Source organism: Dermacentor silvarum, chromosome 4, assembly GCF_013339745.2.
Source record: "Dermacentor silvarum isolate Dsil-2018 chromosome 4, BIME_Dsil_1.4, whole genome shotgun sequence".
Taxonomy (NCBI): domain Eukaryota; kingdom Metazoa; phylum Arthropoda; class Arachnida; order Ixodida; family Ixodidae; genus Dermacentor; species Dermacentor silvarum.
The window spans coordinates 32,326,701-32,340,553 of record NC_051157.2 but is presented as its reverse complement, the minus strand read 5'-3'; the positions used below and the strand labels follow the sequence as shown (position 1 = coordinate 32,340,553).

The following is a 13,853-nucleotide window of genomic DNA, read 5'->3' as shown; positions in this document are numbered from 1 at the left end:
GCGATGCTCTAGCTGCCTTTGAGACTGGGGAGGTGAAAGCAGGGAGGAGAAAAAAGAAAACAGAAATATATAAGCAAGAAAGCAAGAAAGAAAGAAAGAAAGAAAGAAAGAAGGAAAGAAAGAAAGAAAGAAAGAAAGAAAGAAAGAAAGAAAGAAAGAAAGAAAGAAAGAAACGCGGTAGTGCGAAGAAAATGCGTGAAGGCGGCCTGCGCGACGCCACCGGTAAGGGAGGACTCGACTAAGCGGCAAGCCCTTCTCAGTCTTTCTCCCCTTTCTGCTACCCCTCTCTCTCCGAGTGTGCGGATCGGCGCGGAGTGGCGTTAGGGCTCCGGCGACTCAGTCGTGCACTCCCAGCGCTCGCACTTGGGTGTTCCTCGCCGTGCCGTACGGTTGTCGCGTGCGCTTGCGCGAGCCGAAGGAGGCGCGTCATGCTGGGCGAAGTGAGTCGCTGCTGCTGCTGCTGCTCTCCTGCGGGACCCGTGTTGTCCTTTCCGCGCGAGTCATGGCACTGCTCAGGTCCTGTTGCTGCTGGTTGTCAGTGCGGAAAGGAAGCTTCGCCTGTGGTGTCTACACGCTTGTGAGTGGGAATCTGGCGAATTGCCCTGTCTGGCTGGCCATGGACTACAAACAAATTATTATTATTATTATTATTATTATTATTATTATTATTATTATTATTATTATTATTATTGTTGTTGTTGTTGTTGTTGTTGTTGTTGTTGTTGTCGTTGTTGCTGTTGTTGTTGTTGTTGTTGCTGCTGCTGTGATTTTTATTATTCACGGAAACTCCGACGATAGCAAACGATTATAGGAAATAATAATGATGACTGTGGAAAATTACCTAAGCTGGGAAAGCAGAAAAACAATTTCCTTCTGTTTGCCAGGAGTGTGCTAGAAAATACAACATCGGGATCAAAAAAAATTATTTCCTGAGGAACGGAATGGCCACGATAGACGATGCACATGTACATGCTTTAGGAATGTATATATATATATATATATATATATATATATATATATATATATATATACCTGAGTGCATTTCTCCGAAACAGTGTTTTGCATAGCTGTCATATGACAGGAGAGTTTGCTGGAAGAAATGTCAAACTTCGATTTGAGTGCGAGGTCACGGTCGCAGCCACAACATGTGGATAGCGTGGTGGATCTTCGGGCGCCTGTGTGTGCTTGCGTGTTTGTACGTTAGGTTCAGAAATAACCTGTGGCGAAAACTAAGCTGGGTATATGTACAGGTGCCTTGCGACGAAAGAATCGGCGCCCTTTTCACAGTTAGCCTAACTTTGTTTTTTCTCTATGAACTAACTCTATGAATTACTTCTGCCATATATCTGACCTCAGTTATTTTTTTTTCTATTTCTACTGCCGTACTCTATTATTGAACGTTGTTTTACTTTAATCTTCGCGATCTGTTCATCGTGTTCTTTCTTTTCTCTTTCATTACCTTCTCCTTGTCTTCCATATTTGTTTGTATTACTTCTTCCTGAAGAGCAGGCAGGCGTTGTGCCTTTTCCAATAGTAGTTGGCAGTCGGTTCCTTTTGGTTTCTCTATGTCAATTGGACGTTTTCAAACTTAATAATAATTATGAAAACCAATGAATCAATCTTTATTTTATGTGCCCAGGAAAAAGCGGATGTCCGAATACTGGCGCGCAGAGAAATAAAAAGGAAAAATACCTACGACGAGGACATATGGGATAAAAATTGAATGAAATGACAAGAACAGAATAAACATATACACATAATGAGCGAAAGTTGAGCAAGGCAATGCAACATTTGGAAACAGTACAGAGGTACACGAGGAGTGACATAAAATTACGGTGCTTGAACACCAGACGATTGGTAGAAGTGCACATTTGACGAGGGATAATGTACGAAAGAAGAGAGAAAAAATGAAAAGACCGGCGACGAGTGCGGCTAGAAAGAAGGCTCTTCAGGAAGCTCGTAGATGGGACAAGAAAGACGAGAAGTTATCAAGAGTGAAAAACTGACTGTTGCATAAACGTGCAGCAGCGAATTTCTGCTGAACGTGGAAGAATCTTTGCTCCCTGGTAGTAGTCTGCGGAACCCGTAGGAAAACAGAAGCTAGCTGATTCCACAGATTACTGTAAACAAAAAGAGGACGAACGAATGACTGACTACGTCTGCAGCTAAGTGATGGAAGTATGGAATTTTTATCCATGGTTGAAAACTTGTTCGTCAAAGTCAACAATGCTCCTCAGCGCTTGTTTCCAATACTACAAACTTGATGTAAATGGCAGTGCTTTGGCACTCCGCAGAAGTGAAACATACCAAACGAAAGTACGTGTTTTGCTCAGTGGAGCACCTCTTTTTGGGAGTAATGAAATTGCATCGTCCACCATCTGTTGAAACCTCTATTGCGCTGGGAACATCTGTATGCCTGCTAACATCTCAACTTAACAAATATAGATATTGCAGCGACGGAAATAATAAAAATCCGGAGCTTAAGATGTAGTCCTCTCAAACCTTCCTTCTCTTACCCCAGCGCAGGGTAGCAGACCGGACGCGTGTCTTGTTACTCCCCTTGTGTTTTTTTTCGCTCTCTCTTTCTCGCAGACCTCGATTTTCTTGAAGAGCAAACTAATATTCGACAGCAGATCATGCTAAGTCTAAGGAGTATTTGTTCTACGCACGCTAGACAGAAAAGCGTTTTAAGTTTTCTTTTAAAGCACTGTTTACAGTTTTGTATTTGGAAGCGAAGCTTTCCCTGCGTAGCCCACCAGGGTTTAGCATCCACCGATCGGTCAGTATTGCGTCGGATATGTAGTTGTTTACACATATACAGCCGTCCACCTTTGACGAGTAGCCACAGGGTTTCGCTGCCGTTCTCGAGGTCGCGGATTTCATGCCGGTCACGAGTGCCGCATTTTGATGGGGGTGAAATGCTAAAGCGCTCGTGTCTTGAACTTGTGCAAGAGTATACGTTTATGTGGGCGTCATAAAACAATAAATAATATAACGTCCGCTGGTATCTCCCAAGCACATAGTCGTCTTAATGAAAAAGCGCATGGTATGCAACACCTTCTTCAATTTTTTCATAGATCGCCTATAACCCATTCTCGGGCCACTGGGTACATGCCATGGGTATACATATACAGGGTGTTTCATTTTAGCTGCACCAAATTTTTAAAGATTGCCTGTGGCAGATAGCACAATTATAATCCTTGACCTAAACTACACGATGACGCGGCCATTACTTCCACGAGAAATCAAAACGCCTAATTCAGTAATTAGCATAATTACGCTAATTAACTTTTTAATTTATAATTTTACGGCACATCTCTCAATCTACGAATTATAGCCGCTGAGTTCGCAAGGCGTATCCACTTGGAACGAATTCTCAGGACTGAACCAGTTTCGAGATAATTTTCAAAGTGTCCGCCGAAATGAATGGGCGTTCCAGTTAACTTTGTGCTTCAATGCACAAAAACAGCGTTTTTCTCAAAAAGTTAACTGGAACGCCCATACATTTCGTCGGACACGTAAAAATTAATATCTGAAAACTGGTTCAGTCCTGAGAATTCGTTCCAAGCGGATACGCCTTGCGAACTCAGCGGCTATAATTCGTAGATTGAAAGATGTGCCGTAAAATTATTAATTAAAAAGTTAACTAGCGTAATTATGCTAATTACTCAATTAGGCATTTTGATTTCTCGTGGAAGTAATGGCCGCCTCATCGAGTAGTTTAGGTCAAGGATTATAATTGTGCTATCTGCCACAGGCAATTTTTAAAAATTTGGTGCAGCTAAAATGAAACACCCTGTATGTGCCCATTCTTGGCCGATTCAGCATAACTGGTACGTGACACTGCGTGTCGTGGCCTGTATCGTACTTCTTTATGCACACACCTTTTATCACGATTCTCCCTCGACATGCAGCAACATCACCTTCGTACTCGCAACATCACTACATCTTTACAAAGTGGGCATTCGCATGTACGGCATGTACGGCAATTTGACGTCAATCTGAAAATTTTTTACGTGTTTTTACTTAGTGCGCCGTCGGGCATTTTTCGTACCATCGCTCGGTCACGCCGCCGCCGCCGACGACAACGGATTTTTGTGTAATGGTGCATATAATGCTTTCGAATTAAAAAAAGATGGTAATGTGGAACTAGAAAAAGCTGCACATGTTCGGCAAATCAAACACAAAGTTAGCCAAGAAGAGCAAACGAGGCCTCCCGCTGTAATCCAAGATATGTTGGATCGCATACAGATAAACGATGGCAGTAAGCTGCCTGTGTACGCTCTTAGACACCGAGTTACAAAGAGTTAATGAGGCACGTTAGTGTGCGATGTGGTCTGAGGTGCGCAGTACACAAACATCAGAATGATACGCAGATGAGGTAACACGTGCATGCAGATACAAATGATGAAAGTGGGCTGAACTATACGAAGCGCGTAAGGTGAGGATGACACACTTATTATATAAGATCATACGCGCCCGCAGGTGTAAAAGAAAACGGGCTTTTATGAGATGAATAAAAGTGAATAACAGCCTGAACTGAACTCTGAAGAATCACCGAGGGCCTACTGACTTTGAATTACCGCACACATCGACAATATAACAGCAATAAAAAAAAAAGCGCTTTATTCTATGGTAGGCCATTGTTCGCGATATGAACGGTAGTGAGAAAAAAAATTACTTTTGTCAGCAATATTGGCGATAACTAATTTGCATTTTTTAAATGAGTGTGATTTAAGATACGCTATACCTTCTTTAGAAAACGGGTTTTTTATCAGCTGAATAAAGGTAAATAAGAACCTGAACTGAACTCTGAAGAATAATCGAGGGCCTACTGACTTTTAATTATCGCACACATCGACAATATAGTGACAATACAAAAAAAAAAAAAAAAGATGCGCTTCATTCTACGGAAGGCCTTTGTTCGATATTAACGGTAGTATTAAAACTGCTCTTTTATCAACAGTCTTGACGATAACTAATTTGTTTTTTTAATGAGTTTGATTTAAAACTTATGCTATACCTTCTCTTCATTTGTCTCTTCTCTTCAGGTCTTCATTTGTGTTCGCCGCAATAGGCCATCGTTCTATATGAATTGTAGCGACGAGAACTACGGCGGGGGTATAAATTGAACGGGTGCTATCATTTTGGTTGCTCTATCCGAGCATGGTTTGAGACCTGTCATGTAACAGGTATTTGAACTATTCTTCATTTACATTTGCCACTGTGAAACTTTTGAATGCAGCCACCGAGGGGGGCTAAGCCACGCTCAACGACACCGTAGCGTCCTTTATATTTGCTTTGTGGCTTGAGCTTAGCACTTTGGCTCATACCTTCAGTGCACGAGTATAGGGAACACTTAACTCACTATGGAGCTTCGCATGCGAAGCTCCCATGGCGAGCCACACTAATCCCTCTTTCAATTATTCTTACACACTCCCCAAAATAGGCTATGAGACTCAATTTAAATCTAATATTCTCTCTCTGTATAGAGTAGGTTTACGTTTGCAAATGTATTTATGTTTCGGAGAACGGGAGTCAATTTTAACAGGTGTCTTTGTCTTTCCTATTTTTTTTTCAAGCAAAGCTTGTATACGCTAGCCTGCGCCGGCGATGTAACGCTAAAAAAAAGCAGCTGCTGTCAGAGCTTCACAGGTGCTCGGCACGCGCTTGTGGCACTGCTCCCGCGTTCGTCATCGTCGTCTGCTTCCACAGCTGTCATCGTAATGGGGAGGCCGCGTTTACGGGGGTATGAGCCATTCCTTGTCTTACGTAACGGACAGACTTAATTTTGTAGAAATTTCATTAAAATCCATCCAGAATGAACGCGCTCGCGAAAGGGCTCGTCGTTGACGTGGCAATTAAAGGGTGCGCATTGTTGAGGCCAAACGTCAGCGTCGTCTAATCCTCCAGGACCAACGTTTTTAGATTAGGTTCAAGTAATCTAAAAACGTTGTCCAGGACCCGACAACGGCGGTGCACGCCTCAGCAACGCTAGCGCCAACTTCTCCGGTGCGCCAGTCAGGTTTCAACGCGAGTTTCTCACCGGAACTTCGGAACTAGCTGCTGTGCGTGTACATTCTTGTACACTGTATGTGCGTGTGACCGGTTGTGTTTCGAGCACAACGTCGTACCCGTCAGTGCAATTCGTTCAGCGGAACACGACAAGCTTCGCTTACCCCCATTTTCTCGACAGGGGAAGGGCCACTATTTTTTTTCTATTTCGAAAAATTTTAAGAAGTCACCTGTGCCAGATAGAATTCTACTGTCAAGGTAAATTACTCAATTTAGCCGACAGAAATCACACGAGAAGTAGGAATAAATTTTCGCGAACTAGCAAAATTTTAGAAGAAAATTCGAACTAATTTGTTTAGGGCACGTGTACGCTGAGATAGATGAATTAAATGCCTCGAGTTCTCAAGGCACGTCTACTTGGAATGACCTTTGAAGCTAGCGCCAGTTCTTGAGATAAGCGGCGTTGAACTTGAGGCAAATCGTAGTGTTGTTTCAGTTACCGTTTTTTCTTCCTTTTATTGCGATAGCAATTATATGGACACTTCAACCGCATTTCTGCCGTCGGCGTCGCCGTCGCCGTGAGGTTTCGTATAGATAAAATCTTCGCCGCGCACCGTATGCCCGAGCGGAAGCGTGCGGGGACGCGCGCTATCACGGAGAGCGAACGCACTCAATCTCCCACGCGCAAGCAAGGAAGCGGGAAGCCAGCGCCGGAGGGAGCGGGGGGGGGGGGGGGGGGCGCACTTCTACTCTGCCAACAACCGCGCTCGTCGCTCGCCCGCACCGTCTCTTATCTCCACACGGCTCCGACCTTTATGCACTGTGGATTCGCCGCTCAGTTTCTGTTGCAGCGATAGACCGCACGTACACGTACCATCGCCCGCTGCAGCATATGGGTTTGCTGCCAGCGTTTTGACAGTCGTTGTCTGCAGTCATTCAGTGTGATCTATTCATGTTTGTTTGTGCGCGCTCACACCACGCTTGTTCATTCAGTTAGTAATAGTCGGGCCACATTTTCCAACGCACGCTACACATGTAATGCTGCCCGGATCGGCAGTGCAGCGCTACAGGTGTGTCCCTTTGCACGCGCTGCCCACGGGAAGCGCTTCTCATCAACACCACCGTTTCACACGCGCCTTCTCGTGGTCATCGAGTCTCTCTTCATGTCGGTCTACTTACGCCGCGGCACACCTGCTTACTTAATTAGCTCATGTTTACTACAATTCATATTGCTACCAAAGCCGCTCACCTTACTTCGTATGACATTGCTGTGTTGCTATCGCATTCATTGCTTCGCCCTTAGGGCGAAACTGGGACATTTTTTTTACGAAACAACTTCTAAGCAGTGCAAGGCATTTTGTAAAATATTTTGAGATTGCATATCTCTAACCCGACGCCTACCTGGGTAATCATTCCGAGTGAAGTGTGCCTGCGAATTCTCTCGCTCCAATTTGTAAATTGCAATATGTAAGTTATTAGTTTAGGAGTTAATGAGTGAAATTTCGTTATTAAGTCAATTGTACATTTAGATTTCTCGTGTGCTAGTAATGTCTCCTTTTACAAGTAGTCCCCATCAAGGAGTGGAATTATCGTACTGCTACAGTTGACCTTAAAAAAAATCTGATGCAGCACTGTTTAAGACCGTAAAAATTTGTATCGTGGAGTATGACGTTTAACCTGTAATCACATCGATTTCATTTTCGCTTTATGTATAGCGTGGTCATTGCACAGTTGCACGCGCTGGACAAACAAACGCCAGAGTGACGCAATAAATCAACAAGAATACAAGAAGTAAAAAGGCAATCTTGCATACTTATCCATATAAGGTCCACCCTTCTGTAAGCCCTCCGCCTTTAAAGAGTGAAAGTTAAAAAAAAAAAAAAACGTTTCAGCTACCTCCACTCGCAAATAGTGGATAGCATAAGTAAGGCTGACTGGTTTAAGGTCCGCACCCTCTAAAAAAGTTCAACAACAACAAAAAAAGCTATAGGCCTTAACCGAGTAAATGCGGCATTCGGTTGCCTCTAGTAAATGTTAGGGAAAAGGTGAGACTTTGCAGCTATTGGAGCAGCTGAAGCGGCAAACCAGTCAGCCTGTTCGACCGTTTCTAAACCTTACGCGTCATTCTCACTTGACGCTGCCCTCATGGTGCTTCCTTCGCAGACTGCTTGTCTATGATGTGATAGAGCACCCAGTTCGCCGCTGCGAACCGAGTGAAACTACTGGGTGACAGTGTGCACGTGCTGTGTCACCGCACCCGATTTACTATCGCGAAGTTAGCAGCAGTGACTTCGCTTTGTATCCAAAGGCGAATACGGACTGGTTATTTCCTAGGGCTCTAGAGCAGAACTGTGGACGAAGGCCCTGCTGTTATGCTAAAGCCAGTCATGACTTTTAACAGCGAAACTGTTCTTGGTCGACTCTTCGCCGTCTGCTCGGCGTCACGCAGGTCACGTGGCCAGCAGAGGAGGAAAGGCATGCTAGAGGAGGAGGCGAACAATCAGAGGCCGCAATGGACGCGAGGAGGAGTGGCGATAAGATAACGTGTTTCCGTGCGGCGTGCCCTTTTGGATAACGCACAACGCGCAGAGCTGCTGCTGACGCCGTCTGCGTTTCCCCGCGTTCGCGCCGAACGCACGCGGTGTCCGTGACTGCAGCCGATGGCTCTGGCGGCGGCTCGGCAGGTTTCGACCCAGAGCTGGACACTCGTCGAGTAGCGTCGGAAGTCGCTGCCTCTTTTCACCTCGCAACGTTTCAGTATAATATAACTTCCTGTTATAGATCTGTGTTTACGCAATTGCATCACGTGCAACACATGCACATGCAACACTCGGTGTAACTAACACAGCTTCGCTGTTCGACTATCTTCACAGAGTGGAAAGTTGCGGTGAATTTTTAGGAGCGAAGCTCCTTATAGCGGCACCCGTTCCGTCCCCGTCGTCGTAGTAGTAGTGTGTAACCAGTCTGAGAAAAATGAGAAAAAAAATTCCGAAGTTGTGTCCGTAGCGCGGAATCGAACCAGGGACCCCTCGCTTCCGAGCGCGCGGCGTTAGCCCACTACGCCACGAAGCGTACATAGACACACGCACCACGATGGCAATAAATACCCAACATTAACGAAAGGCCGCGTTTCTAGCGCGTTTCTACCGCGTTTGTGCTAGCGCGTTACGGCCCGTGTAAGAAGCTGGTGTAAGACGCTGTGGCCTCTCCGCCTTACCTTCAACGCGTTTCGAACGCGCTGCCCAAGGCGGTGGCAAGTCAAGTTCAAGTCGAGGAGCGTTTATGAATACAGGGGGTATACTCTCTCAGCAGTCATGTGATGGCGTGGGCAAACGCGGTGCACGTTCCGGCATGTGTAAATGGCTGCGTAAGACGCTGTGGCCGCTCCCCCTTACTAGAGAGTACTGCACGTTTCTAACGCGTTTGTGCTAGCGTCTCCTTAAGCGGGAGATCCGATGATTCCCTCCGGAGCTTCGCCCACTCATCATCATTCACCCCGTGGATATGCTGTGATTTTTTATTATACATTCTTCAACCTTTTGTTAAAGATCGTGGCTTTATTTAGTTGTTTATTTCTATTAGCGTCTTTCTAATTATTTCTTTTTTTGCTTTTGTTTGTATTCTTCGTGTGCTCTCAAACACCTTATATGAAGTAGCAAACCTTGCCTTAATAGAGCTGACATCTTCAGGTTCTATAGCACGATTCGTCTTAATTAACAATAGTGTTGTAACAATATTTTAACCATTCCAGATCTTGTACACAATGCTGGTCGCTACAGGGGGATCCCACGTCAGCTCTGTGTTCCACTCACCGGGTAAGAAAACTGTTTTCGATTTAGATAGAAGAGAAGACGGAAATTGCATTCTTATTCACAACAGATAAAGTTTCCATTCCAATTGGCTTAGCATTATAGTATACACAGTGTGGTAAGTGTTCAGCTGTGAAGAAAAGATGAAGGCAAAGCCGCAGTGATAGGTGACGACAAGCGAAAAAACTTCAAACATGATGTGCAAAGCACCAACGTGCAAATATTTCGAGCACTTAAGTGACGGGGAGGTGTAGGAGGAGGAATAAACATTTATTGCGGAACCAGCACTTTAAGATGGCCGGGCCTAAGCCTCCCATGAGGGGACGTCGAGGGCTTGCCTCGCCGCCGCCTCACCTGAAAATTTTTCCTCAAACGTTTGTATGTGTAGAACAAGAGATGCAACTGTTTATGCTTTCTAGGAGAAGCCGTGACTAATCTCGAACTTTATTCTCTCTTTCCAGTGGGATTCTCACTGATTCTTTTGCTCTTGAGCTTCTTCGGACTGTGCGTAATATTTTCCGTGGTGCTTCTCTTGGCCTTGATTATCGTAAGCAGTGCATCAAGCTGTGGTATCTTTGCATAGTTAGCTCATTGTTTCGCCTCGAGTACGTTGTATGTTTTCAACGAATTTTTTTATTATAAAGCGTAATTTTCCAAAGCAAAAAGCCGAAATCAAGCAAAAAGTACTGTGTTTAGTGTCGCTCACCTCACGGGTTATGACAGACGCGTGCAGGAAACACTGTTTACTGATAAGCGATAATTCAAACGAGGTTACGATCTTCCAATAGAGCTGGATGTTAGGTTACGTATGATTAACTGCATGCCTCACAACATTAAAGCGCCGATGACTGCGAACACGCCTGGTTCATATTTGCCGTAAGCGCATGTTGTTCCCTGTAAAGACCTGCTGTGAAAGTTTTGTATTACATACTTCTTCGTTCAGTTGCGTGTTTGATATGCATGTCTATTGCACTACGTTCCCCGGTACTTTTGGTGAGTAGTGTCGACTTTCTTATTTCAAGGCGCATATTGTCAGAGTTATGTGTGTTTCATAACCATATATCTCACTGGCCGTGATCTTGGTTACGTGATGCTTTTAAATGGCCTCAAGAGTTATTTTTACCAGTACTCTCCAGCCTGCCAATTCTGACTCTTCTGGGATAGTAGCAACTTGGCTTGCTAGGTATTCATTACGAGAAGTAGACGTAGTGAATTTCGGACGAAAACAAAGAAGTGACAGCTCGAACGCATGTCGCTCAGTTTGTTTTGTCACTTCTTGTTTGTCCTTGTGCGCAATGCGTATGTTTACAGCTATTTCTGTTATTATTATTATTATTATTATTATTATTATTATTATTATTATTATATTATTATTATTATTATTATTATTATTATTATTATTATTATTATTATTGTTCTTCGTCATTTTTGGAACGACCAATTCAGAGAGAAATACGTAGCCCCTCGACCTTTGAGGGACAACAAGCGTTTTAAAGTTCCTCGTTCATCAACTAGGTATGGTGAGGCACGACGATCTGTCTATGTGCCAAAAATCTTTAATGATCTGCCTGACGAAATTTTCTCGGTTCAGTCAAAAAGGGCTTTAAAGAAAATGTCATCTTCCATTTGAGTTTTTCTGTTTTGTATGGGTATATGTTTATTGGATGTAATTTGGTTGCCTTAACCTGTACGTATATATATATCTGTGAAAAAATGTTCACTACTTTGTCTTAACATGTTTTTAATTTTGTTTTTTGGTCTATACATGCGTGAAAAAAATGTTCACTACGTTGGAATAACATGTATTTAATTTTTGTTGCCTATGTAAGCGTGAAAATATGTTCACGCTACATTGGAATAACATGTATCTAATTTTTTTTCTTTGCACAATTTTTTGTCGGCATTAAGGTAACGTCTGTATGTATATACGCTGATCTCATCGCTGTTGCCGGCGCTGCCGGGCCTAGTCACACAAGCCATTCAGGCTTCGACAGGCCCGCCTACTATGTATTTGTTCTTGGTGTGCATAAATAATAATAATAATTATTATTATTATTATTATTATTATTATTATTATTATTATTATTATTATTATTATTATTATTATTATTATTATTATTATTATTATTATTATTATGTGACATTAATCATACCCTTGGTGCTCATATCTGTATACTTCTGGTCCTGTTACTTACAACTTCACAACCCTAAGTGCCACATTGTTCCGCTCATTCTTACAGGACAACCGCCTTTTGCTACTTCCTTGGTTAACATTTGTGCCCATGACAACAGCGCTGGACGTTGCACTGTCACTGTATTTCATCAAGGACCTTGTAAGTCTGCGTTCTCTGCAACACTGACTCCTATATTGCCGCAGAGTGCCACCATTTCTTTCTTTCTTTCTTTCTTTCTTTCTTTCTTTCTTTCTTTCTTTCTTTCTTTACGTTCAGGAACGTTGTGCACCTTTCTACGTCTTGTCTTGTGTCTGAGTTAGCGGGGGTGGTGACTGTCTTGTGGCGGTAAACGTACACTTGCGAACAAAAGTTTGTAGTCCACAGGCAGACCACAGGTTCCGCGAACGTCTTTTTCCAGCCGGAAATCAGCCCGGGTGCGCCCATAGCAACGAGTGCAACCTACTGATTGAATTCCACGCTGCCCGGCTGTGCATGAATATACTTATTTTTTTTTTCTCTTGCTGATAGCGCGGTCTCTAAACTATTGCTCGCTCTCTAAACTTTCAATCGATAATTTTCGGGCACATCGCTTTTCAGAACGCGTTGATTGGCTAAGCCACTGAGAGGATGTTCATTGCTCAAACGAGGTGCAGAACCGGCCACTACGTCGCACGAATGAATTAAAATATCCTTATTAGGAAGGAACAGTACTGGCCTGCGGCCTAAGTGGGGGGCAGGGTTATTTTACAAGGGGGAGGGGCTGAGAGGCGTATAAAAGTATTCCCCAAAGTGACTGACCAAGAATCCTGGCCGCTACGTGCTACATTTTAGGGTGCTCTAGCTTATCCGTAAACGTATACAGCTGCAGCGGGAAAAGATTAGCACAAGTGGCTGATGACCGGAGCAGAGTAATTGCGGCACGCGGCACTCTTGTTACCGTGCACACTGACATCAAAGGTGCCACATGATTCATGTTTCAAAGAGCCTGGCACTCTCGTTTCCGGCGTCCCATTTAACAACGGCGCCGCGTGCCGCAATTGATCTGCTCGGGTGATCGGTCACTTGTGCTAATCTTTTTCCGCTGCCGCTGTACCGTCCTTAGCGGCACACCAGGTTACGGGAAGGTGCGAACGTGAACAGCGGTGTTGGTGGTGCCATACGGTGGGGAAGACATTGAGCTATTATTGCAACAGCCGACCTCATTCTACTTAGCTGATTGTGTAATAACATTGGCTACAAAACAAACGTTGACCCGCAGCCTTTCTTATTGTTCTTCGTCGAGAACACCGATATAAGTCATGCCTGTCGCGTTGTAGTTGGACGAAGCGTCCCAAGGTAATTGATAATGCATACGGCTAGCAAGCCCGTAAATGCACCATTATGTATCCCAACACGAGGCCGTTTACCTTAAACTCGAAGTGACGAATGCAAACAGTTCGCGTCTAGAGAGGATCTTGTTACGCAGACATAACTTCTTTCTGTGGGAGTCCCTGTGTGGTTTTCATACGCGAAAACCGGTCTGTGTAATATACTTTAGTAGGAAGTTTCAGAAATAGGGGACCAAATGTTATATGGAGCAATCTACCGGGTGCACAAAATAAGTTTGAAAAACGATAAAAAAAAAACGAGAAGAGAGTATAAAAGAACGCACGAAGCCTACAATAGCGTTTGGGTTTTTTCCGTACGCTAAGCCATCTAGGATATGTTATTTCTAGAACTCCCTATTAAGCAACAAAATTTGTTTCGCAAAAATGAGCTGAAGATGCACGAAGATCAATGACAGGCATGTGTGACATTTGCCTGCAGATAGCATTCACTTTCACTTGGCTGCACAGTTTTTCTTACATAACGTGCT

General features: G+C 43.9%; 1 protein-coding gene across 1 annotated transcript in view; it reads left to right on the top strand.

Annotated features, from left to right (window-relative positions):
- The first annotated feature begins 288 nt into the window (after positions 1-288).
- LOC119448501 (uncharacterized) overlaps positions 289-13,853 on the top strand; it is a 36,230-nt gene continuing 22,665 nt past the window's right edge. Inside the window, exons 1-4 of the mRNA XM_037711765.2 lie at positions 289-577; positions 9,767-9,830; positions 10,286-10,371; positions 12,065-12,157. Of these exons, the coding sequence (XP_037567693.1) occupies positions 503-577; positions 9,767-9,830; positions 10,286-10,371; positions 12,065-12,157 (318 nt within the window). The 5' untranslated portion in view covers positions 289-502. The remainder of the gene's footprint in view (positions 578-9,766; positions 9,831-10,285; positions 10,372-12,064; positions 12,158-13,853) is intronic.